Consider the following 27,903-nt stretch of genomic DNA (forward strand, 5'->3'; position numbering starts at 1 on the left):
CGAATGTTCGCGGTAATTTCTTAATGAAACGAAAAACATAGATTACAATCCGAATTAATTTCGGCCATGAACTAACACGAGAAGCTAGTGCACACAGTAAAGGTGGAGCAATTGTTTTGAGGCGGTTATTGTTTTGAACGGACATCAAAACTTTAGTTTTCAGTTCGGGTGGATCAGATACAGATTTCGAATCAAAACGCTGTAAAGGCCAATCAATTTTAGGTAACTGAGCGAATGCGGGGCCATTAAACCATAACGGATGGTCTATGAGTTGAGCGGGGGTGAGACCACGCGACAGGCAGTCGGCGGGATTGTCTTTCCCTTTTATATGATAGAAGCATTCAGCCCCCAGGTGTTTTTGTATTTGTGACACACGATTGGCAACGAAGGTCTGCCATTTCGCAGGCGGTGAATTTATCCACGCTAGAGCAACCGTGCTGTCGCAAAAAGCTAATGTCGTATGAGCTCTTGAATTTGATGCGTAGGTATTACTGACCGTATGCATTAATCGCGCAAGTATTAGTGCTCCACATAGTTCTAATCGCGCAAGTGAAATCGTCTTAGCAGGAGCGACTTTGGATTTGGCACATAATAAACTAATTGTGGTTTTATCAGTATTCGGACAGTAAACATGTAAGTAAATAACACCTCCGAATGCGCGTTCACTTGCGTCTGAAAACCCGATAAGGGTTAGTATACATTGGTGTTCGATTCCTACCAAACGAGGAATTTTAATAGATTGCAGTAATGGCAATTCTTTTTCAAACTGTTGCCAAAGCGTGACAACAGTTCCAGGAGGAGTATCGTCCCAATCAAGCTTGTATTCCCAAAGAGACTTAATTATAAGCTTGGCTAATAATACAACTGGTGCAACGAAACCCATCAAATCAAAAGGCGAGCAATCGTCGAGAGAATGTTTCGTTTAGTACAAATTCTTTCGTTGGAGTTTACAACAAATACGAAATTATCTGAAGCGGGTATCCAATGAAGCCCTAGTATTTTTAGGTTTTCATCAGGATTAAATTCCACATGTTCCTTAACACGACGCGCTGAAGGAATCGTGGACAAAAGATTAGGAGAATTGCTAGAGAACTTTACAAGGTTAAATCCTCCAGCAGCGAACAGCTGAATTAATTCCGTCGATAACTCGGAGGCTTCCTCGACCGACGAACAACTGGTGACGAAATCGTCCATATAGAAAGAGCAATTTTCCACCAAGTTTGCAGCAAGTGGAAAACGAGGTCGTTCATGCGACGCGAGTTGGCGCAGTGTACGCATTGCCAAAAATGGGCTGCAAGACATGCCGAATGTGACGCGATTAAATTCGAACAATTGTAAAGGGTCGCTATTGTTAAATCTATAAAGTATTCGCTGATAACGACGGCATTCTTCTTGCACTACAATTTGAAGATACATTTGTTTTATGTCGGCGGTTATAGCTACTGCAAACAATCGGAACTTAAGTATAATCCGAAACAAATCACCTTGTCAATTCTTACCGGTATGTAGAATGTCGTTGAGCGAGTAGTCCGAATCGGATTTCATGCTCGCGTCCAGAACCATGCGGATTTTGGTAGTTAATTTGTCCTCGCGAACTACAATATGATGCGGAATGACGTAATGGGGTAGTCAGAATTATCGACAGGCGAAATGTACCCTTTCTGTAGGTATTCGCGCAATATTTTGTCGTACTCTAATTTTATAGCGGGTTGAGCTATTAATCGGCGTTCGAGAGATCGGAACCGGCGCTCAGCGGCTGGCAACGATTCACCGAGGATAGAAGGACTGTTACGAAACGGCAACGCAACAATGTAACGACCTGTCGTGTCACGGGAAGTGGTGAGTTTAAAAATGTCTTCACATTCCTGTTCATCAGGCGTTAAAAACTTCTCGTCTGGAATGTCTTCCAATTCGAAGAAGCGCGAAAGGCAAAAGTCATCATTTTTCGCGAACGTACAAAATGATGGTGTGGCGTTTATACTTGGGGTTTCAGTCATCGTTGGAGCAGTGCCTAGGATGAGATAGCCCAAAGTAGTTTCGATAGCAATTGGCTGGCCGGGATAACCTGATATTTTGTTTGCTTTAAAAATGCGAGCAAACATGTCACATCCCAAGATAATATCAATCTCACCGGGCGTGTGGAAAGTATTATCTGCTAAGGGCAAATTGTCGAGATACGACAACGAGGCGCGGTTGACGTTAACAGTAGGCAACTCACTAGTTATAGTTTCTACTACATAAGGTTCAATCATATACGAGTGAGTGTCGTCGTAGCGAGAGTATAATTTTAGACAAGTCATGCCCTTTGTCAAATTTCTTGAGTCGCCTATTCCCGTGACGTAAGTGCCTTGCGATGATCGCACCGTGAGATTCAAACGTAAACAGCATTTACGCGTAATAATATCCCTTTGGGAGCCGCTATCTATCAGAGCGCGTATTGTCTGCACCTGGCCCTTAGCATCTCGGGTAGTGCAAACGGCAGTTCCTAAGAGTGCAGTAGTATTTGCTCTAGTAAATGAATTTGTCACGCACAGTGATACTGGGCTTGCAGAATTTGAATCGTCATTATCGACGTCTGCTGGCGACGCGGGAGACGGTATTTGGTCTCGTTGTGGTTTTCGCTGATCAGTTTGTTTGAAATGCAACAAACTATGGTGGTTGAGAGTGCATGATTTGCACGTACTCTTTGATTTGCACGCTTTTGTGCCGTGCCTAGTACTGAGGCAGTTCACGCAAACTCGTATATTCGATGACTTGATTAAATTAAATCGCTCGCGTGGTTCTAAACCATTAAATTTAGAGCATTGATACAAAGGGTGCGATCCCCTTTGACAACAAAAACAAATTTCGACAGAGTGATTGTCGCCTTTTTCGACATTAATAAATGTCTTTGCGGAATTATTATTATTTGAGCCAAGACGGCTCGACGTAGGTTGTGCGATTTGCGCGCGATTAAGGATTCGTTGCTGTCCTCTCACAAAATCAATTAAATCAGAGCTGGACGGGAAAATTTCATCATTCCGAATAGACGATTCGAAAGCCTTCACTGTCTCTATGTCAAGACGTTTAAGGCCCAGTTGTAGCAATATAAATTCTGCGAGATCTTTGATTCGTAACTGTTTCAGTGCGGCAATGTTAGTCGCGTATGTATCTGCAAATTTTTCTAGCGAAGCGGGCGTAACCGAAGTAACAGCAGGTATTTTCAGCAATCGATCAAAGTATGACTCAGCGAGAACGCGTGGATCATTATATTTGGTGCACAATGCGTCCCATATCACTTGATAATTTGTACCGGTAGGTGTGATAGTTTTGCAAATATTTAAAGCTTTTCCCGTTAACTTGGACATCAGATACTGCATCTTTTCTGAATTATCCAATGAATTATTTGAATGGATAACCGAGATATAAGTCTCATAGAAAAGAGGCCAATTTTCTAATTTTCCGTCAAAGCCCGCTATTTCTAAAGGCGGTAATTTAATTTGACGGCGAGGTTTTTCAACCGGATTGGCCAGCATGTTCGCTTCGGTATATTTAATAATGCCGAAAATTTCCTCAAAAGCATTTAATTGAGAATATTCAGCGACTGCTTCTGGGTTCAATTCCAGTTCACAATTAACCTTTTCATCTAGAAGCGTTATAAATTCGGACCGAATTCTTTCTAGTGTACTTGCGCCTGATAAAAAAGATTGCCGATTGTTAACACTATCAGAAGCCTTCTTCATCTTGTCGAAGACTGATTGTAAACATGCAAAATTAGCGGCCAATTTGGCATTTAAACGTTTCAAGAGTCTTTCGTCACGTGACGACCCTGACGCGCTTGTAGCCATTTTCTGATTCTGGTTATTTTATTATATAATGCGGTAAAAAATATTATAATAATAATATTTATAGAAAATAAATTGATTGATATTTAATTTTTATTCAATAAATTAACTTTTATGCCCGTAGGGTTAACTCAGTGCGGGTGCCGTGAAGGGTTAAGTATAGATAATGCGGGTAGACCAAATTTATCACTTTACGTCTTATTAAAGTATTATTATTTTTATGTATAATACATCCAATACTGGGATGTATTACAATAACCAAATAATTTATAATGAAATGCGGTTAATTTTAAATGCGGTTGATATAACAATATCGGTATTATTATTAGAAATAGATATTAAATAGCGGTATTGGCATATATTATAAATCTATTCTATTTGCGGGTAAATATGTTATTTCCATTCAATTCATCCAGTAATATCGGATAGGAATCTCCAGAAATAAAATGCGGGTAATTATTAATTGATTACGCGGGTATGTAAAACGCAATAACACTCTTATGGTTTATTACCGAAATTACGGAAATTACGGTTCAATATCAGGCTCGTTTGGGCCAACTATGGTGTGTAAGAAGTTATGTAGTTGTTTTTTATGTTAGTGTAAAAAATGATTGTCGAAGGACCTTGAATGATTGAGCAATGCCCACTGCACATAAGATAATATTTGTTGTATGGATACAGGAAGGACTCACCATTGGGAAAGGGGCACTTGTTTCTTCCCGTCTTTTCTTCACAACAATGTCACTTAACACAAGCGGATTGCACTATATCGTCGCGAATAATAATTTCGTAAGATAAGGGAGACGAGATCTCGAGCGGATGCGGTTTATTGTTAGCGGTTTGGGTTATTGCAACATACTGACTACCAAAGGGCACATAAATTAGCAGGAATGGGAAGGAAGGTAGGAACAAAGGAACAACAATACTATCTCAGTACAGTGGTCGCAGGTATGTGTGTATGTGTGCATGAGATGTGTGTATAATTAATGTCTATTGCGTATTGGCGCAACCACATGGGTTTGCTAATTTGTAAACGAAATACACCCACCATATTGTTATTGTCATTCTTCGATAGGAATGTTTAATCCTATTTCAAATTGTTGTACATATTCGTACTTCAAAGATTTTAAATTCTTACTTTGAATTGCTAATTAGTAGGTATATCAGTGTTTATTCTTACACCAGATTGGTCATTCAAACATTAGATTGTTTATTCTTACATCAGCTTGTTCATTCTTACATCACATTGTTATTTTTACATCAAATTTTCACTCTAACGTTGCATGTTTATTTTTACATAGCATCGTTATTTTTATATCAAATTGTTAATGATTGAGAGAAACCACGTGGAATATACAGGGGTAAAGCTTTCCCTGCGCAACCGGCCAACGGGGTACTCACATTACATCCGTTGGTGCGTATGGTCGCAGGGAGCGTGGACGACTTGAGCGAGTATCCGGGACGCGGAGCAGCGTGAACAACTAACCAACACAACACAACACACCAATGTCAAAACAAACAAACGATAATAAACAAAATAAAAACAAAACACGAAAATAAATTATATATATAAACAACAGTATTTTTTTAGTTTGTTACAATAGCAGTGATTTATGAGTTTTAGAGGCATGACGAGAGTCTTTTGTTCCGATTTTTGCACTTTTCTACACTAAAAAGCCAAATATTGATGGTTTTATCAAAAAATACATTTTATTAAAACTTTTTTTATGAGAAATTCAAAAATATCATTTTAACTTTTTATTTTGGAAAAGTGCGTAAATTAGATAAAAACTCTCATTCGGTATATATTGATGATATTGATATTGAAAACTTACCTATATTGATGTTATTTATTTTTGATATGTAATAAAAAAAAATTATATTATTCATACATTGAGATTTGGTTTCAGCGATTGCCTCCCTAAGTTTCAAGACAAATTCACTTGAGATGAGACGATTCACAGAAAACATTTATGAAAAAAAAAACACAATATTACTAAGGCCCAAACATGTGTACAGTTTTCTAAGAAAAACCCGGAGGCCAACAGCATATTACCCATAATAATTTAGGCATTTTAATTGTATTGGATTGTTCACAACTTATCTTTATAAAAAAATAACAGGTTTACTAAAACAATGATGAATTGCATGAAATTCCCATAGACTACAACCGGTATAAATGTGAAGAGAACTTCCATAAAAAAGGCTTGGATGCAAACATAGATACTTAAAGGAAGTTGTAATATATGAAAATATTAAAAATCTAATCTGAGAGTAAAGTTGAGCCTTCATTTTATTGATTTAGTTTTCTTAAGAAATGTCACACTCTTCTGGGTCTTAGTTAATACAGAAGAAATATAAGGTCACTTTAAATAAGTTGAGAATATATTATAATAAGCTAATTATTATTATATAATTTTAATGCTAATTGAAAAATAGTTGCTAAATTCAGAAATATTGTCTTGGGTTATTGTTGAAATGTGTCGGTAATGTTTCAATTATTGTGTTTTATAGTTGGATAATGAAGAGTTATGAATATATTTCAGGAATATAATAATGATAGGGGTTCTTAATCGTAAAACTATGTATAATAAAATAGCCATAGTATGGCAATATGGTGAGTTTAACTATTGAAAATGAATACGATTTTTAATGTTTTCTATTAGATTGTCTATTAGTGTCTATTAGATTGTAGAACAAAGGCATAAGAAATTATATAAAACTTAAAAAAAAAATTATAAACAGAAATATTATATTGACTATGTATTGCTTAATTTACGGGAGAATTTTTTTGGTTTCAAAATGTGGCTAAGCACCATAAAATAATAAATTTTTGTTTTGGTTAGTTTATAATTTCCTAATATTTTAAATAAGTACCTCAAAGATTGTCTTTCATGCCTCTATGTATTTATACTGTGCACTAATCTGGTAAGTACTTACCCGAATGTATGGCAAATGTTTTTAGTCTATACTTCAAAAATAGAACTACTTGTCATTGTGCTTTTTCGGTGTATATTGTCTGTCACCTACTGTTAGAAATTTGGCATCTGCAAGTTTGTATAATTTTCTTCTCCTTACAAATTGATTAACGTGCCACCTGAGAAGACAAAAATCTGCTGCGCATATTGCATGGGCCAGACGAAACCTTACGATTGCAGGAAGGGATCTTCAACAGGTTAGTGCACATTTTTATTATACGTTTAGGCAATCCTTGACCATAATCTTTGAGATGAGAATAATTTGTAAGTTATACTTTCTTGGGTATAAAGCCCGTTTTTTGTTGGGGCAATTTACACACTCCAACAAAATGAAATCTGATAATCTTTTTTGGTCAATTTTATTTACACTACGTAGGTGCTTTATAAAAAATAAACTTTATTAGCGGGACTCTTCTAGCCTTCGTTAAAAACAAAAATATATATGTATAAAGTATACGTAGCACATAAGTGTTTACTTTCCACGGGCATGTCGTGACTTTTCTTAGAAGTAATTTTTCAAAACAAAAACAATTTCATTAGAATTTTATCTTCGAAAACTGTATTTTTTAAACTGAAACAATTTTCGAATCAAAGTTTTCAGCCTTAAATTACCAATAAAAAACAAAGCCAATTTAAAAAGCCGTGGCATGCCTCTGATATCTTCATAATAAATTAAATTATTAGTAAATACATTCTAATATTTTTACTTGAAGGAAAAAAGAGCAATAAAAATCTAAAATTAATAAAAATAAATAAATATAAAAAAGAACAAAATAATATAATAAGATTTTTTTATATTTAAATACTTACTAATAAATTGTGTTTTATAGCACTAAAGTAAAAACAAACAAAAAACTAAAGCAAAACAATAATTTGTATGTCTACATAAGTCTAGGACGCTCACAGAAAACAAAAGCGCAGATACTGATATAGAAAGCTCAAAAAAAATGATTCAAAAATATTATTTCAATGAAAAATTATATTTTACTATTACTGAATAAAAAAATTACGATTCAAAGCAATGATCCTATAGTAAGATGGATCTAATTATGAATATTCAATAATCAATGTATGCAAGCGTGACCAAAATAACTTTGATGGCACGGAATTGTAAATGTAAATGTTATAACCCGCAACCTCTGGATGCAAATTCAGGTGGCTGAACCACTTTACACAATAGAGGCAGAATGCACGCCGCTAAGAACTACTATTGTGTAAGGTCAGTAAGGGGTAAATGCGCACTCTGGGGCAATTGCGTCAATTCAAACTCTCTCATTCAATCTATAAAGTAATTGTAAAGAATTCCATCAAGTGAATAAAGAAAGATCTTCTTCAAGAATTAATTTAAATATTGAATGTAAAAGTTTGTATTGTGACACTTGCCCCACAGTACGTATTTACCCCAACAGACCTTGTAGTAAAAATTATTAATTTTACTTGAACTAAAATTTTTAAATAATTTTTACCATGCTGTTGTCGTAACAAACATCAATTTTTCATTGAAACAATCATTTTATAAAAAAAAATAAGTCAAAGTCATAAGTTCATATTAAAATTATGTTATAACTGATTGATTCATTTGCGAATCCATCATGTCATGCAGCCTCACCTTTTTATCAATCTATTTATTGACATTTGTCTTCTGCTCAGAGAAACTCAATAAAAAAACATATTTTGTATCAATAAACTTACTATAAATGTATAAGTATTTTATTAATTGTCTGATTCGAGGAGGCTTTGGTCCTAACTAAATGATCATTTTTAATAATGGAATGTCAAAATGATGTGTTAGAGTGAATAATAATAATTGATGAATGACATTATAGTGAAGAAGTGAAAATAAATGTACATGGGAATACATAGTTGAGGAATAGAATATGAAGAGATTAAAGAACTTTATTGGGAACATAATATTGTAATCAAATATCTGTAGCTCAGAGTCAGAAAGTCTTGGGACAATGGATTTTTTTCTAAAACGCATTGTTCAAATGAATACTACATACTTTGTTATAAATACAGCAAATTGCTATATAATAACTGTAAAAAAATTATCAAGCCTGTATAAATTCTTCCAACAGATTATTTAACCCCTAGTGTGCCAGCTAAAAAGCCGAGCGGCCCGCCATGCTATTTTCGTAATAACTTACTAGTTTTTTGGAAAATTATGTTTTGTAAATTGTAATGTCTTACCAGATAGTACGTTTATAATACATATTGTGAAAAAGAACAAAACTTTTCATTTTTATCTATCATATATTTAGTTTCCCCAGAATAGCTAGTTATATTCAGAGAAATGTTTTTTTATAATGGAGAAATACAAAAATATTCTTGAGTTTTATTATATTTTTCAGCTAAATATGTGTTTTTCAGAATAAAAATAAGTCGTATGAGATTTTTCTTTAAATAAATACAGTACTGTGATTTTTGAAAATGAAAAATTATTATATATATTATTTTACACGGAATTTGCTACGCGCTTTTTACAGATAAAAAGATAAATGTTTGCAAGTGACGAAATGACAAGCTAGAATAACAGTAAGATACATTATTTCCTTGCCAAGCGTATACAATTTATCTTACGATGCTAGGAGTATTTTTTAAGGCTCAAAATACAATAAAATCGAGGCAAGTGCGATGAATGACAATTCACAATAGATATCTGGCGCACTAGAGGTTTAAAAAACAGAGACAGGCAGTTAGACTCGACGTAGCAATAATTTCTAATCTAATCGCGACCAGCTTAAGTACTATGTGGTCACTCCTAAATTTCAATGGTAATTTGATATTAATTGATTGCCTCGAGACTTTATGTCTCTGAGGTACAGATATTATCGTCGATGCAAACCCATTTCCACACTTAGCATCCAGAAGATTAACTTCAATTTAACGCACTTGCGATTTGTAGTGTTTCATTTCCACATTTTGGGATAAAATGATTTTATTTCAAGTGATGATAATGTCGTTAAATAGCATTTCATAAAATGTGCAGTGATCAAATCGCGGTAAGATTATGTAAAAGAGTACGTAGGAAAAAATCAATATTCATAAATTCATTCCGAATATACAACAAAATAATAAAAAAAAACTTTAACAGTGTCGTCAAATCATTATGAAATTAAAGTCATTATAAAAATAATACGAGGAGAATTACTTTCTTCTTTGAAGTGAAAATAATAACCAGTATAATCGTATATTATCATAATTTTCACAGAATATTTCTTAAATTATAATATTAGTTGTAAGTGTATAATTTCAACATAAGTTGAAAACAAATTTATAGATATAATGTTGAGTGTATGGTTTCGACTGGAATTAAAACACAAAATGATTGGTATATAAAGTACGTATTGGCGTACCGTTGTAGCTGGGAATCTGTCCGACAGAGCGACCAACGCTGCCGCGGTATGAACTGGAACGGTCCATGGCAAGGGAGCAGTCCTCATCGTCGAATAGGCGCGGGTGGTCGAGGTTGCGGCTCGGCGAAGCACCTACTGGCGACTCGTAGCGAAGGCCATACTTTGGCTCCTTGCTCGCTGATGGAGTTCTGAAATAAACAAATAAAGATTTGAAGTTTCATAATGAAAAATGATTTAGGTAGAAATGTCTAATATTATTAGCTATCAAATAAGCGATTGATGAAAGACAACTTCAAGAGGCATTGTTGGTGCAAGAAACAGTGTTGGTGCAAGAAACAATGTTGTGAGAAACATTGCAGTAGAGACATTGCTAGTGCAAGAAACATTTCTTGACATTCTTGGTGCATGGAACATTGTTAGTGCAAGAAGCATTGGTGTGCAAGAAACATTGTTGTTGAGATAAATATTGCCATAGAAACATTGCTACTACAAGAAATATTTTTATTGAGAGAAAAATTGCTACTGCAAGAAAAAGTGTTGTTGAGATAAATGTTGCCATAGAAACATTGATACTTCAAGAAATATTTTTATTGAGAGAAACATTGCTACTGCAAGAAAAAATGTTGTTGAGATAAATGTTGCCATAGAAACATTGCTACTGCAAAAATATTTTTATTGAGAGAAACATTGCTACTGCAAGAAAAAATGTTGTTGAGATAAATGTTGCCATAGAAACATTACTCCTGCAAGAAATATTTTTATTGAGAGAAATATTGCCGTAGAAACATTGCTACTGCAAGAAACATTGTTATTGAGATAAATATTGCCATAGAAACATTGCTACTGCAAAAATATTTTTATTGAGAGAAATATTGCCGTAGAAACATTGCTACTGTAAGAAACATTGTTGGTGCAAGAAAAATTGTTTTTTCCAAAAAAATTGTTTAAAAAAAAAAGGACAACTTCATGGTGCTTCAGATCATGATTTGATTTTATGTAGACATTTTAAAAAAGGTTGTTGAATATCTGATAGTAAAGCCAGGCAATAATAAAATTGAGTAATGAGTAAGTAAGGTAACCTGCTGGCATTCCTAGGATCCAAGTTGGCCCTCTTCCACTGCTTCACCTTCTCCCGATCCTTGACGTTCTTCAAGAACACTGTGGCTATTCCCGACTCTATCTTGGACAGTTCCTGCACTTCCTTCTTCAGCTGTGGGTCAGTCACTTCTGCAAAGTAAAACATATATAATGACAACATTGTATGTCCCCCCTTATCATTTCCTCTGTAATATAAGGTGGAGAGTTGGGAGCATGTGGTAATACTAAACTTATACTTAATGATTTGATCGACAGATGTCTGCAAAATATTATAAAAAAACATTACAACCACAATAATTTAAAAAAAATGCGTAATTCATAATTTTTCACGAAAATTTGTTTAAGTATTTTGAAAAAATTCATTTTATATTAAAATTAATCATAAATATAATTATGTAAATCTGAATCTGGCAGTCAATGCAAAGTCACTACATTAAAATGTCATTTGATGAGGTTATACTTGAAGACCCCAAGGCAAGAAGTTGTTAACTTACATTTTCGTAAAAAATGAGTTAGAATGCTCTCTAAACTAATTCGCATACGCTCTTTCCAATGAACACCATGCCAGAGCTTAAAAACGGCAAGAACATGCTTAAATCAATGTGATGAACATGTTAACTACGTGTTTCTGTGACATTAAGTTGATAAAATCAGGGCAAGAACTTGTTAACTACTAAGGTTAGCAAGTTCTTGCCGTAATTCTGTAATTAACAACTTCTTCCCATCTACATTGGTTTAGATTTCTATGGTTAACATGTTATTCACTCACTTTAACGTTTACCTTGGTGGTTTTAAAAAGTTTTGCAGTGCGTGTTTTTTATTTAAAAATCATCGAAAATGAGTTCCAGAGGTGAAAAAATGAAGAAGATGTGTCAAAAATTGATCAGGGAATCAGGTAAGCTGTATAAAACATTATCGTTCATCTTAATTTATCCTTAAAGTAGTTTGAAAATGGGTGAATCATTTTTGTTTTGGTGTTTTTCTGTCTAAAAGTCAACAATTTTTTATTGTAATGCTTGTTAATTTGTTTCAGGAAGTGTTCAAGAGTCCACTAATTTAGTACAACCTGAGAAGCATTTAGAAATACAGTAAAACTCGCTTAAGAAGTTCCCACTTAAGAAGTTTTCACGCTTAAGAAGTTTTGATTTTTGGTCCCTTGAAAATTCCATACAAAAAACACGATTTTTTCCCACATAAGAAGTTTTAGAGCTAAAACTGCTTCCCGCTTAAGAGGTTTTAGAAATCCGGCGGTAAAATCAACACAAACGAAATATTGTGTCGCAAAATATCTAAAATGAACCTTTTTCCAAGTCATAAATTGAAAGACGTTGACTGAAACCCATACCTAGTACCTGAGACCATAAAACCCTTTGTCGGCCGCCGGGCCGTAAGCCGTAACCAATAAACATCCAATAAATAAACCAAATACCCCGTCTCCTAATCCCCTAACTAGGTAAAATAGCAATGGAACGAATAAACAATGCGGAATTATGTAACAAATATGCAAGCGTCTTTAAGGCCGAAATAACATGAAAGATTATATTAAACTCAACCTTAATGACAACGTGGGCTAGATCTACATTTGCATACATTTGACGCCTCCTTCAATAATCTTCTCTTTGATAATGAACATAGAGATGTTTCGTAATATTATTGTATAAAATTTTTATTCCATGGAATTTGTAAAACACGAAAAACTTTTGATAATCTATCGGATCACGGTTAATACGGAATATTTCACCTTTAAATACATAACAACATGATTATATGGCGGGGGAGATGGTAAAATATGCATTATAATTACGTTTTTTTCATTCAAACATCAAAAATTGCCGTGCATCATGTTTCATCTGACATTTGTCGTAAATTAAGTTTGAAGGTTAGGAAATACATATGCATAAATTTAAAATGTAGATTGAAACGAAACTTCGCAAATGATTTTTGTAGTTTTTGGATGCGTTCACAGATTATAATTCCAGCGTCAAACAGCTCGTATGATATAACTTTCTGATTCAAGCATCAAGCCATTTATTTTTGTGCGAAATCGTAGCTATTCGATGTCTGCTAGTTAGGTAGGACCATAAATGAACCTACAGGTACATAATATTGAGCTGCGCATATTATTTTCATAAGGAATTTCTAGAAAAGGATTAAAATATCTTTAAAAATATACGATAGTCGACTGTGCCTGGCGAAAATACATCATGACAATAGTCTCTCAAATCTCAAATGCCATTGGAGCAAGCAGCAAGCGTGCAAAAAAGTTAAAGTCCGCCAACTAATAAGCAGTTTGCCGCGTAGATTTTGTGAGATTTTTCTGTGCAGTGCCATGGCAGGGTTGCAGTACGCAAACGGTTCTGAGGCAAAGAACCCGCTATCATCTGTTTGCGGTTAACAAAATTACTTGCGGTGTCCTTTTATCAAACCGCTTGGTAAAATTAACCACAACAAGTCTTTCTTTCTCCCTCAGTTCATATAGTAAACGAAAGCGTAAAAAAGAGACGGCGTATATCCACAGCTCTGTCTTCAACTGTCAAGTTAAGAGTGAGTAATCACTAACAAGTAAATATGTATAATCCATTGCCTTTACACCAATTTAAAATAAGATCAACAGTATGAACCTTTTGGAATGCTGCAACTTTTACTATCCGAATTCGAGTGGCTTTTTCGAGGGATGTACTTTAACAGTTTTAAAATTGTGTTTACTTTGTCCATGGGATGGTTTTGTTTTGATTTGTAATGTTTAGTCAAAATTTTACAACAAAAGAATTCAATAATAGAGTTAAGCAATCTACTATAGATAAATACTTCGAAAAAAAAAAAAATTTATATGTAGGTATGTAAATAAACTTTTTATAATCAACTATGTTCTACCATTTTTCATTTATTTCACTTTCCCACCTTTTTCTAAATACATATGTAATACTAATTACCATGATAACTAGAAGATGTATATATATATTTATTTATTTTTGACCGCTTGGATCATATGAGCTTGTTTTCATGACAATTTAACGTAGGTAGACATAGGAATGACGTATGCCCCGGACTCGAGTTATTAAATGGCTAAAATTGAATCCCACTTAAGAAGTTTTCCCACTTAAGAAGTTTTTTTTCCCCGGTCCCTTGGAAAACTTCTTAAGAGAGTTTCACTGTACCTCAAAATAATGTAATTTTAATGGATGGTAAATGCAAAAAAAATGTTTTACTCTGTGACTCTGAATATTCTTTTATGTTTTCTTATGTTTTGAATTCCTTCATTAATGCTTTACAATATTTCGTTTCAGAAAGTGTTCAAGACTCTTTGACTGGTGTTGAGTTTGGGATATTATTAGGAATATCTCAACATGATGTCATGTTAATGATAGGTAAACTTAAAAATACTTTATTGTGACACTAAATTCTTTTGAACATTGAACTAAAAATGATTATTTTATTGTACTTTGTATTTTCAGAAGATAATCAGAGTAGTCTAGAGTATATCGCTACTACCACTGGTACAGGAGATATAATTTTGGAATTCGTACAACAAGATGAGATACTCAATATTGAGTAAATTGTACCTCGCATCCGATTTGTCAATCCCAAAACTGTATGAGCTCTATAATATGTTTTGTGGAGAAAAAGAGTATGCCCCTATTTCGTTGAATCGTTACACTAGGATCTTTAGAGAGGATTTCAACTTGTCGTTTGGTGTGCCTAAGACAGACACTTGTGGGACTTGCGATAGCAAAAAATCTGACCAAATTCATGTAAATATGTACAAAGCTGCATTTGAAATGCAAAAACATGATAAGAAAAAGGCATCTGATAAAACTTGTTTCATCACATTTGATTTGGAAAAGACGCTACCTCTCCCAAAGATATCCACAAACGTGGCTTTCTATTTAAGAAAACTGTGGCTCTATAATTTGGGAGTACATTGTGTGACAAAGGAGTTAAATAGGGCATATTTACATGTTTGAGTGAAAACGAAGGGGGCAGAGGGAGCGAGGAAATTGCCACTTGTTTAATGGCCTTTGTCAACACCATGCAACTTCAGAGCAACAAGTCTCACCTTATTGCTTGGAGTGACTCTTGTGCCGGTCAAAATAAAAATATATATTTGATTATGTTTTGGCAATATTTAATTCTATCAAAAAAATTCAAAATAATTTACCATAAATTTCCTGAGGTTGGTCACTCATATATGGACTCTGATAGAGATTTTGCATTGGTAGAAAAAAATTAATAGATGCCAGTCCATTCAATCAGTGGACCAATATGTAAATTTAATGATGTCGGCTAACACAAAAAATATACCCATCGTGACAATGATGGCTGATAAGTTTGTTAATATGAAAGAATTAGAGCAGCAATTGAACTTTATACACAATACAAAAAACACTATCGGAAAAAAGGTTAACTTTCAAAAAGGAATTCGCTGGATAAGAGTGGAGGAATTTGGGATTTATAAATATCGCGAATCACTCTCTGAAGAAGAGCCTTGGAAAGAAGTGGAACTTAAAAAAAAAGGTGTGAAACATTATCTTCCCCGCCAATGCTGTCATCAAAAGTGAGAGATAACAAAGAAATCGATGCGGCCAAATGGAATGATATCCAAAAATTGTTACCATACCTGGATGAGGTTTTTCGTGGATTTTTTAAGTCTCAAAAAAAAATTGACACGTGCTCTGCTAACTTTTCTTTTCAATAATAATTATTATTTAGTTACTTTATATCAAAAAAATGTTTAATTTGTTTGATTAAATAAAACAACAAGAATTAAACATGTTCTTGCCTTTCAATTCTGTATCTTCCTCACCTATCCCTGGAGATGGCATGAACATGTTAACTACATTTTTTTGTAGAAAACATGTTTATTTTAACTTTTAGACTGAAAAACTACTTAATATTACTAGATGTAATGTAAATTTGGTTTGTTTACTACACCATGAAGGATCAGTACATTGTATATGACATTCAAATAAAAAATTATAAGGCAAAACGCAAAAGTCTAAATATCTCAGAATGCCTGCAATGTAAGTTAACAACTTCTTGCCTTGGGGTCTTCACTTGTACTAATTTGTATTAATATTTCGTAAATCTGAATCTGGCTTGCGCCAGTAATCGACTGCGATTTTTTGATTTACACGGGAATAAGTCAGATAATCTGAAAGGGTAACCGAGGAACTCGATTTTTGATGAATTTCTTTTTATTCTTAAAATTTAGAAATACCTGTCAATTCTTTAATTCTAAATTTGGTTTTTGATGTCTCGTTGATTTGGAATTAAATTTATTTGGCCCCAATTTTGATAGATTCTTAATGGTCAGTGGTCCCTTAAATAGAGATAAATTGCTAGTTGTATAACAATCTTCTTGTTAGATTCTATTTTTTAAGATTTACTTTAACTTAGACTGCCCTACCTACTCAATCGGCAGATAACAATAATTATTGACATCAGCACAACCATTATGTCTTGCCCCAAGCAATATTGAGGAAAGCCACTCCAGAAGCGGTAAATGGAGAGTTTGGGCCTGCTGTGGACGGAAATCACTGAAGTAGTCCAGGACAGGGAAGCCCAGAGGTGCCTTGTCGAGGCGATGACTCCCCGACCCGATTAGAACAAGAGGAAGAATGATGAGATGAGAATAAAAATTAAAAGATTTGTCTTGAGAAAGTTGTACCAGTAAGATTAATCCATAAGTTACCTGCTTTTCCATTGACCTTTCCATCGACCTCTCCGTTCTCGTCATCAGAAACAGGAACTCCTTTGTAAGAATCCGACCAGCGGCGACGACGTTCTGAAATATCACATTAAACTCATCAATAATAAACGCAACACATAACAATTAAAATGAGGTTAGGTTATGTTGATTACTTTTAGTAGGGTTGCACTTCCTTCTCCTCCTTGAGTCGGCGTTTCAAACTATTGTACAGTGTCCATCATCAGGTGTGACGAAGGAAACTGCAAGGCTGCTCAAAAGGCTGTGAGAATTTTAACCTTATAACCGTATACCTGATTTATATAGGATAAAGGGTGTGCACGACACAATGAAATGAAAATGAAAACATAAATCTATGTGCTTAAAGTACTAGTTAGTTACTAAAGTTATTTTAGGTTAATTTTAGGCTGAGGTTTGCAGTCAGTAGTAATGATTAAAAGGATATTTTTTATTTTTAAAAGAAAGAAACATTCCCAGGTTACAAATAACCTGACAATATTCGAAAATCTCCTACTACCACCACAGTAAGCAGAAAACGGAAGACTTAGTCAGCCGAGGAATTAAGTTCACAACGCCTGAGTGGTAACCAGAAGCGCTGCAAACTCAACCACTCACCGGTCGAATTGATATTGAAGTCTAGTTGATGTAGTAATTTACCTGGATCAGTATAGGGATAGGGTGGAGCAGGGAAGTCATCCCTCTCAATCTTTGGCTTGTACCCTGGCGGGGGTTTGCTGGCAGCGGGGTAGTGCGCTAGCTCTATCGGCTCCTAGAATATAGCATTACGAAAACAAGTTAATTATAGAACTCCATAGACAGAATGGTTGCATTTCTGTTGCTTATTAATCGAATTTCCATCGCAGAGGTTAAGCAGTTTGGCTCTGGGCCCAGAACTAACGAATATAAGACAAAAAAAGAAGTTAATTTTTTCAAATTTGATTTAAGAGCAAATTACATACAGAAACTAAACTACAAGATACTGTCAGAATCGTTGTATAAATAATGTGTCACAAAAACAGACATTCTGTCATTTAATTTATTTTCTTCTTTTTTGTTAGTTTATTCCACAAATCTGAATATTTCACAGCCCAAAAAATTTCTAAATACTAGTTAGATAATTAACCCACATAGTTTCGTATTTTTCCCTAGCAGAGATATTTCAATTGTCTAAAAAAAGGCAAATTATAGATAGAGACATACCTCATTGTTCATGGCAGGAGATTTGGCCCTAGGGGTCTCGCTACGGATGGAGTCAACCAGTACCCGCATGCCAGGGCGGTGCGAATTCTTGGAGCTGCTACGAGAGTACAGAGTCCCACCACGAGAAGAATTGGAAGCTGGAAAACGGGAAAAGAATATTTTATTATCAAGTTTTATGTATTGTTTTGTGTTTATTTTTTGGAAACTTCGTATTATAAATAATAAACAAAATAAATAGTAGTGATTCCAAATGTGATCCCTGAGGTACACCCCTTTGGTTACAAGAAAAGAAAAAGTTATGATCGAGTTCTATGTATTGCCTTTGTGATTATTATGTGAAACCTAAGCAAAATTAATTAAAATCAAAGCAGAACTTTTCGATTCTGAGTACCCTAGAAAGTACCGCAAATATACTCATATGATTTTAAATTAATAAATTGTGATATGATACAAATTAATCAAATAAAATTTACACAAGCTTTGAACTCAAAACCTCTGGATTCGTAGTCAAGGATAATAACCACTCAACTACGGAGGCCGCCAAATGAGGAAGCCGGGGGCCTTATGTAACATAGACAGGTAATAATCTCACAGTGTGGCCGGTGGAAGTGAGGGCTGGTTGGGGGCCTGTCGTAGGGCTCGATGGGCCTCCTTAGGTAGCCCTGCGCCGGTTGCTCTGTCAGGTAACTATAGGTGAGGATGCGGTGGGGGGCGGCCCCGTCCATCGTGTGCCCCTTGTGGCCCCCGGGGCCCCCGTACTCGCGCAGCACGAGCCCGGGAGAGCCCACGCGGCTCCAGTAGCTGCCGTAGTGCTGAACAAAACGTTACAAGATTCATAATATTATACATTGTTTTGGGTGTCCCGTCAATCGACTGGTCATTAATCGATCGGCCATTGATAAACCAGCCATTAATCTACTGGCCATTAATCAACTAGTTATGAATAATCGTCTGATCATCAATCAACTGATCATTAATCGACTGATCGTTAATCAGCTGATCATTAATCGACTGACCATTAATTGGGTGACCATTCATTTACTGACAATTAATCGAGACCCCATTATTCGACTGACCATTTATTGACTGACCGTTAATCGAGTGACCATTAATCGACTTACCTTTTATCAGACAAGTGGAATGTATCTTTTTTTTTTAAATTGATTTAAAATACTATTTTGCAAATTTCAGCATAAAAACCAGCCTCATTAGCCCAGAATCATTTTTGAGAAAGAATAGACCTTAACCAAAAATTAATGTTAATGGGGAGAAAATTTTATAGAAACATCAAATATGCAACCAAAACAACTATAATGTTTCATCTTCCATAAATATATAGAGTGCGCCGTAAGTTTTCGCCCTTTTGATATCGCTCCTGCGGAGGAACCGAATGGGGGAGAGGTGCACAGTTAGCGGCACCCGAAGGCTCGATTCATTGAATTTTTTTCACCAAGGATTGTTCGGACATAATTTAAATTGGTGTTCCAGTGTAAATTTTATTAAATCGTTGATCAAGGGTAGAGGAGACCGGGTCAATTCTAAATGAGAAAAAATAAACAGGATGGCCACGGACGAGCAGAGAGAGAATGTTGCGCAAGTTAGCATATCTGTATGAGAAAATTCACGATTGCCGATGTGCAAGAGCTGCTTTGGCGGTACCCAGAACTTTGGATTTACAACAGGATTTGGATGCTGTTCTGTACTGTAGGACTGTTCATCCAACATGACTATACCGCTGGTGAAGGACATCTTTCCTAATAAACTCATATTGCGAAGAGGCAAAATCCCGTTGCTCTCCCGCAGAACAGACTTGAAACCCCTTGATTTTTTTAAAAATAGGTTATCTCAAGAGTCACCAGCCCCCATACCCCAACAAAAGGCGAATATTCATCAAGAGATCATCCAATGTCCTCGTATCAATGAGTTTTTCAAGTCTTGTGTCAGATTCGAGGAATTCCAGCGAAGGAATGGTGGATATTTGATATTTGACATTATTTATAAAAAATAAAATTCTGTTTGTCTGCTTTTATTAAAATAAACATTCATTTTCTTACGACATGTAGTTTGCTTTTAGTTTTATAAAAAAGTTTTAGTTTTTATAAAACTCATGGCTCACTCTATTATTTAGTTATTGAAAAACAAAACTCAAGTCAGTTCACAAAAATCATTTCTTTAGGAGTTGCTAGTAAAACTTCAATAAAAAGGGAAGCAAAATTAATGCAAAAAAAATCACAAGAAACCCAAACCTGAACACACTATCATAATCAATTCATCAAATTAATATCTTCATAATTTCATTTATTTGTAGTTATGCATTTGGGTTAATTGTGTTTTATTTTTTTAATCACATGGTTACCAACACAATTTCATAAAATATATTATAGTATCAATAAGGTACTTCAAGTGCAGCTATTAGAGTTCTGGGTGAGTCGAGACCAAATCTCAGTTTATATGTTGTTATTCTCGGTGAGTTGAAATGCAATTCAGTTAACATATCGTCATTCTCGGAGATTTGACACAACATTCAATTAAAATATTATCAATCTCCTTGAGTTGATACAATGTTCAGTTAACATAAAGATTTCATCCAGACCTATCAGCTAATAAGGTAAGCTAGAAAATGTTATCATTGTCATTCTCGGTGAGTTACCATAAAATTCAGTTGACATATCGTCATTTTGATGAGTTAATACAAAATTCAGTCAACACATCGTCCTTCTCGGTGAGTTCATACGAAATTAAGTTTATGTATCGTCATTCTTGATGAGTTAATACAAAATTCAGTTTACGTATCATCATTCTCAGTGAGTTAATGAGAAATTCAGTTTACAGTTTAAGAGTTACAATTTATTTCAAGTTATTTTTTTAGTTTGGAGACAAACTAAAAAAATATTTAATTGTGTTGGTATATCTGTGATGTTAGCCGGACAGAACAGTGACAAAAAAGAATACTAAAAGGGTATTTTGGACTTACGACGCGCGCCTGGCGCTGGGCAGCGCGCACGTCGATCTCTCTACTCTATGGCATTTTTACCATGTGTTTAAGGACATAATCAAAGACCGAATACTCTCAACCTGATCACTTCGCTAGGGGGTACTGAGCGACCCGGGTCATGGAAAACCTAACCTAAAGGGTTTTTTTTTTTTTTCTTTACTTTTCTTCAATTTTCTGTTTAGTCACTGTTCTGGTTTGTCATGGCGTGTATAAAATAAAACAAGCAAAGTTCAAACCTTTCTATTCAAACTACTAAAGGGGCTGTAGATGGAGCCGTTCAGGCTGGGGGTGCGGGACCGCATCAAAAACTGCAAACGGTTATTCAAAACAACTAAATGACAACAAAAAAACAAACCAAACGATGCAAATTATAAAAACACATCAATCGCAAAAAAGGTTGGTTATACATGCTACAAAACAAAATATCAAAATGGTGCAGATATTAAATAATAAAAAAACAATTTTGGAAAGCTTTTATGATTAAAATAGAATTAATATTGGGGTGGTTTTTTAATAATTTTTTTGTTGTTAAAAATGGGTATATTATATTATGGCATTTGCAGCAAATATTAGATGGCCTATTAATAAAAAATCAATTTTAATATTGAAGCACGATCACTGTTAAGATTATTTTAGGAGTTAATTAATATAAGTTTTTTCTCTCTCAAACAAAACCTGTTATTCATTATTATATTATGTAGGTATAATAATATATGGCCATCACATTTCAATAGACAAAGAAAAAGCAATATTGAATGACGAGGAAGCTATTCTGGATTAGGCTTGACAATTTTTTAAATTTATTTATTTAAACTGCTTCAATATTTTGTCAACTGTTGCATCATTACTTGCTTCTACTCAATGTAATATTTTTTAAAAATTTATAGCCACAAAAAAATAATTATGTAAAAATATTTTATCAAATATTATACAAAAAAACAAAGAATCAAGAGTGATGGAAAAAATTCAAACTGAAAGATTTAAAAAAAGGAATAAAATTAATATAATTGATGCCAAACAAAGGGTAAAACTTTAATAAAAAAAAAACAGCTACATTTAGCCCCTGCTCTTAAGCAGGCTACCTACTACATTTCATCTTTGTCTATGGTACCTGCATGTCGCTGTTGGCGACACTGGAGGCACGGTCTGCCTCAGAATCAGTGTGGTGGCCATTGGTGGCAACGGTGCTTTCTAGCCCCGGGCCGGGTCCACAGCGAGGGTGCCAGATGGCGCCACCTGGAACCAATTATTATTATTATTATTATTATTATTTTTTTTTTATTTATTGCACAACAGATAGATTATCCAATTACTGTACAATTCTCAATTTGACAATCTTAACACCTATGAAGATAATTATTATACAAAAAAAAATCTTTAGGCTATTTAAAGAAGAATTATATATATAATAATAATAATATTGGACAATTTTTATAGCGCCGCTTTTGTGAGTTATCACCTCAGGGGCGCTCTAGTGCTTCTGAGATTTCATTCAATAGCACCATTCCTCTTGTCATCCTATGTTGTGCTAGAATATCTGTTCTGCCGTATGGTATTTTGAATAAGTCGTGTCGACGACTACGGCTGAAGTTTTCGGGCACGTATAAACCATAGCATTCCAAGAGGAACGGGCTATCAATATAGTTATGGATTATGTTAAAACTAAGTATTGCAAGATTTGCATGACTTCTAGTTTCCAAGCTAAATCTATTTGTTGCCTCAAGTAAGTCCACATGGTGCATGAACCTTGGATAAGTTCCACGCATCCGCATATAGACATACCTGAGGAATTTTTTCTGGATTTGTTCCAGCATATTAATATACTTAGTTTGGTGCGGAGTCCACACACCACTAGCATACTCCAGCTTACTTCGTATGACGCCATCAAACATGGCTATCATTGCATCTGGGTCGTGAAATTGTTTACATAACTGTGATATAATGTGTAGGACTATGAAAAGGAAACGGCCATCTCAGGAGACATGTGTAGCTGTTAGTACAGGTAAAATTGGGTTCGATAAATGATGAAATTCGTTGAATTCATGAAAATTTGCTCATACATTCTTCTTGGCAATATAAATGAAGATCGGCAAAGTCCGCCCAAAATAAAGTTATGGAACTCCCCTCCAGGGGGGTTAACACTTGTTATTTTCCTGTTTCTTTACTAAAAATCTGTCTTATCTCAGATATTGATACTGTCGACTTGGGAATGGTCTCTTTCAATTTATCACAAATGAAAATACAGTAAACGATACCTCACTCAACCTATTTTGTAAACATGTATTTTTCAAAAATTCCCCCTTCTCCCACTTACAAGAGGGGTATTTCACAACTTTCTTTTGGACGAACTCTGCAGATCTCCGTTTATACTGCCAAGAAGAATGAGTGACCAAAGTTTCATGAATGCACGAATTTTCTAATTTAGTTTGTACATTTTGGTGCTATTCTACCTGTACTATGTTGAGTGGAAAGATCTGGTAGCCGGGAAATTTGAAGAGGATGAATAAACACTGATTAACATATCAGGAGAGTTTAATTCCATTTGTGAGTCCATCGTTAAATACCCAATGACGTACCCTTGTGAACATTAATTAAAATGGGTTAATGTTGAAGAAATATGGTGAAACATGGGAAAAAAATGGATTTATGGTCTGATTGCTTACAGGAGCTATGCAGGCCGTCTCAATATCAATTATAATACCATTCCTGGCCGGTTGTCTGCGTGAGTTGATAACTTGCCGAGTGGTGATGTAGTGAGCAAGAGGGGTCAGAGATTTTGTTCACTGTGCCACGATGCATAGTCGTCAGTAGTAGCCGTATTTTTATCCAACGCAAAAACGACAAAATTCTAAATGTATACCCTGTGCACTGAGGACACAGCACCGGAGCAAGAGGGATTTTTTAGCACCGTAAGGGAAGGGTTAAGAGGTGCAGCACAATCACTGTATGATTTTCCTTCTGCAGTACAGTGTTCCAGTTCAGTAGTCTTTCTCCATGTGAGGGAGGGTAGGTATGCATGTGTGTGTTACAAAACAAACAGCTCACCTTGTAAGAACATCTCCTCCCCATCGCCGAAGGGGTCTCCACACTTGGTGCAGCGCGCGCAGGTGGGATGGAAGTGGTGGTTGTCGCCAGCCTGCAGCACCTTGCCGGAGATAAAGCGCTGACAGTAGGCGCAGCGCACACCGTACAGCCGCTGGTAGTCCTTCTCGCAGTATGGGATGCCGTCGCGTCCCATGTACTCCCCGTGCAGCACGCACTTGCACTCGCGGCAGGCGAAGCACCACATATGCCATTGCCTGGAATCATTCATATATGCAGCTTGATAATTTGTCGCTTTTTAGAGGATCAATAAAAAAACATCACTTTATCATTGAGCGAAGCCAAATTCTTAAGGTAACATGTACATATTTAAATTTGACCAAATTTTACAATATTCAACAAAATTTTACCAAATTCACCAACAGCAGCTGGTGTTTGACAATCATGCATTCAACCAGATACTATTTATAATGTAGGTACTTTTTTATTAACTAAAAAAAAATAATTTTACAGTGTGACTTATAAAGTTTATTTGCAAGCAAAGACATTTATCAAAAGACAGCAGTAAGTATATTATGGTATTAGTACCTCGACCCATTTTTCCTATAAATTCTGGGGTTCTTCAAGGTACTAAGTTTATACCTTTACTATTCTATTTACTTGTTACAACATTTTTATTTGAATTTAATTTTTTTCACATTTGTAAGTTATGTTTTTATTAATTTGTCAGTTTCGTAAAACCGTTTCTAATAATCAGCAAAGATATTCACAATTTCAAAGCGACATGAATTCTACTGTTGAATGGACGGCAAGATTTATTGTAATCCTTTGTGATAAATGTCAACATCTTATGTCAGTAATCAGGAAACTTTGTATAGCAATAAATATCTTCCTTTAATAAATGAGTTGTAAATTACCTATCCAATGCAACCAGCGCTTGCCCTTCCGAAAGCTCCTGATTGCACCCGGCACATTCTAGAAATGAAACAAGACATATTAAATAACACAAATTTAGTAAGTGTTAAACATTGACGAGGAAACCAAACCCAGATATATAAGTAAATTAAAACGCATTACGGTCAATGAAAATCGTTACCGAACAATGATTAATGATTTGGTTTAAAAATACAGATGACATTGATCCGGATGGGATGTGGTTTCAACAGGATAGCGCTATATGCCATATGGCGATTGGAACCATAGATTTACTGAAATCAAAATTTGGCAATAAGTTAATTATGGGGCTACATAAGTCACTGGTTTATGCTGATAAATTAACAACAATTGACGCCTCGTAAGTGATGTGTCATTCGTGACATATATCCAGCAGTGCTCGAAATGTAACAGAAATGTGGACATTCAGGAAAAGCTGCATTTTCAGATATGTATTGATATGTACATATTGATCTTTCGAACAATTAATTTTATTTTTGAAAAGAGTTAATTTTTGCTCATTAATTTGAAACTAGCTGTACCCCGCCATGCATTACTGTGGCTCAGTCAGTCTGTGCAGATAGAGAAACAATAGCGCATGTTGATTTTACGTCCAACAGATGGCGCTGTCTTTAAAAAAAATCGTCTTTGTCCAACAGATGGTACTGTTTTTAAAATGTTTTTAAAAAATGTTTTTACTTGTCATAGGTGCCATCTATACAGGGTGTATCGGCACGTACCCGACAAACTTTAACCAGCTATTCCTTAGCATATTTGGAGTAAAAAATCTTATGTGCACTTTGCTGTCCGGTAACGTTTTTTTTTAATAAAAAATTTATTATTCATATTTTCACCACATGTCACCACTGTTTTATCCTTTGATAAAGTTTGAAAACCCATCTGGCAAATATTTTATTCGAATTCCGTTGAATAATGCACGTGTGTACCTATATTGGCGCACGTTTACAGTCACAACGAAATAGCACGGCACCATTCGTCTCATTTTTAACTATTATTATTTAGTGTGTGCGAAAGAGCGAAGACGCTTTTCGACACACTTGCTTATAACAGCTGTTTAACACGAAACGCAATGCCAATGACAGTGATGTAGTGTGGAAATTTTAAATTTTTTTGTTTTTAATTGAAAAAAAAATGCTACCGGACAGCAAAGTGCCCATAACATTTTTTACTCCAAATGTGCTAAGGAATAGCTGGTTAAAGTTTGTCGGGTTAGTGCCGATACACCCTGTATAATATAGGTATATAAAAACACATGCGTATTCGAATGCAACGTTGTGTCAAAATTTCAAAGCAATCGGTGAATAACTTTCAGAGATTGACGATTTTGAACAAACAAACATTAACATTTTTATTTATATAAATATAGAATATCTCAGGCAAAATTGAAAACCCATACATCGACATGCCTTGCATAAAGCACTCTATCGGAAAATCCGTTTCTTTACAGGGAAGCTCCTTTCCTAAGGAAGGGTTGTTACGTAGAATTTGAATAATTCTTCAAATTTCAAAGTTAATTTTCAAGTTCTGTGAAAGATTTTTTCAAGTTCTGTTATTATTACAGTTATGTCAAGAAAATAGCCTATAATTATATAACAACAGAACTTGAATAGGACACTCACAGAACCAGAAAATTAACATTGAAATTTGATGAATTGTTCGAATTCTCCAAAACAACCCGTCCTAAGTGTTTTAAAATATTATTAAAAAAATTGAAAAATTATAAATTTAGGACTTTAACTGTGGACAATGAAAATACAATGGACACAAATATGAACCATCACTGTGGATCCCAAACATTACCGATTTCACTCGTGCAAAGTTCTACTCTATTCAGGTTTAAAAAAAAATTAGAATTATACAAATTACTTCTCTATAGTGTTAGTAAGTATTTAAGAGTTCTTAATACATATTTGATATCGTAAAGTATAAAATAATCATGCGTAAAATATTAAAGATTAGATTTTATTTTTATTATAATAATAAATGTTAATTCCATTGTTATATTGTCCCGTGCTGCAAAATCATCAATTAAAAAGATAAAAATATACCAAACTAGAACATTTTATAAATTCAATACAGATTTCCAGAAAATTACTTTAGATAGGGCGCATCCATATTTGGAGGAATACTATAAGTGGTAGACATAAAGTAAAACCTTATTACATATTAAATACAACACCAATATAATATAAACGATACAAGTATAAAATATTTTTACGTAAACAAATAAAAGATTCAGTATTCTTACTGTAATTTTGCAATGTACCGTCGTCAGACAAACAAGGTCCTTCTGAAAAGATCAACTTTAAATTTTGAAAAATGATACATATGAGAAGTTGACGAAACATTGGAACACAATAATTGAGATGTTTCTATAGTTATTGATTCTTTTCTAAAAGATCCTGTTTTTTTTTATTTGTAATATTTAAAATAAATATTTCCGGAATACTAGCATAGTGTATTGTTTGAAGAAGAAGGTAAAGCTGGAAAAACACAAATAATAAAGTTATTATATTTAAAAAAAAAACAACAGGGGCTCCTGTGAAATCATAATATAAAATTTAAAAAATATAGTGTGGAAGCGTGCTGACTTTCCCCAAGCTACAACTAAACTGCACTAACTATCAAAGACATGGAGCCAATGAAAGTTATGCGTTTAGTGTGTAGGTAAAACTAGGGAGTGCTGCTGTGCATGTGCACATGTGTTTTGTGTGTATGGTTACATACTATGCGCTTATCAGACATGAAG

At 34.6% G+C, this 27,903-nt stretch overlaps 1 protein-coding gene across 13 annotated transcripts in view; it reads right to left on the reverse strand.

Moving 5' to 3' along the window:
• The window catches only part of Unc-115a (actin binding LIM protein Uncoordinated 115a), a 262,629-nt gene that overhangs the window by 18,960 nt on the left and 215,766 nt on the right, over positions 1-27,903 (reverse strand). For 8 of the 13 annotated variants that reach the window (XM_089646759.1, XM_089646753.1, XM_089646755.1 and 5 more), the window contains 12 exons: positions 27,403-27,444; positions 25,118-25,175; positions 24,204-24,457; positions 22,270-22,394; positions 21,395-21,466; positions 18,756-18,975; positions 18,164-18,300; positions 17,621-17,732; positions 16,949-17,041; positions 11,238-11,385; positions 10,159-10,346; positions 5,226-5,305 (listed from right to left, as the gene is read on the reverse strand). In XM_089646759.1, coding sequence (XP_089502885.1) covers positions 5,226-5,305; positions 10,159-10,346; positions 11,238-11,385; positions 16,949-17,041; positions 17,621-17,732; positions 18,164-18,300; positions 18,756-18,975; positions 21,395-21,466; positions 22,270-22,394; positions 24,204-24,457; positions 25,118-25,175; positions 27,403-27,444 — 1,529 coding nt within the window. The remainder of the gene's footprint in view (positions 1-5,225; positions 5,306-10,158; positions 10,347-11,237; positions 11,386-16,948; positions 17,042-17,620; positions 17,733-18,163; positions 18,301-18,755; positions 18,976-21,394; positions 21,467-22,269; positions 22,395-24,203; positions 24,458-25,117; positions 25,176-27,402; positions 27,445-27,903) is intronic. The other 5 variants (XM_089646761.1, XM_089646767.1, XM_089646764.1 and 2 more) reach the window with 4 other exon arrangements.

Source organism: Hesperophylax consimilis, chromosome 25 (genome assembly GCF_061612785.1).
Source record: "Hesperophylax consimilis isolate HC1 chromosome 25, BYU_Hcon_1.0, whole genome shotgun sequence".
NCBI lineage: Eukaryota > Metazoa > Arthropoda > Insecta > Trichoptera > Limnephilidae > Hesperophylax > Hesperophylax consimilis.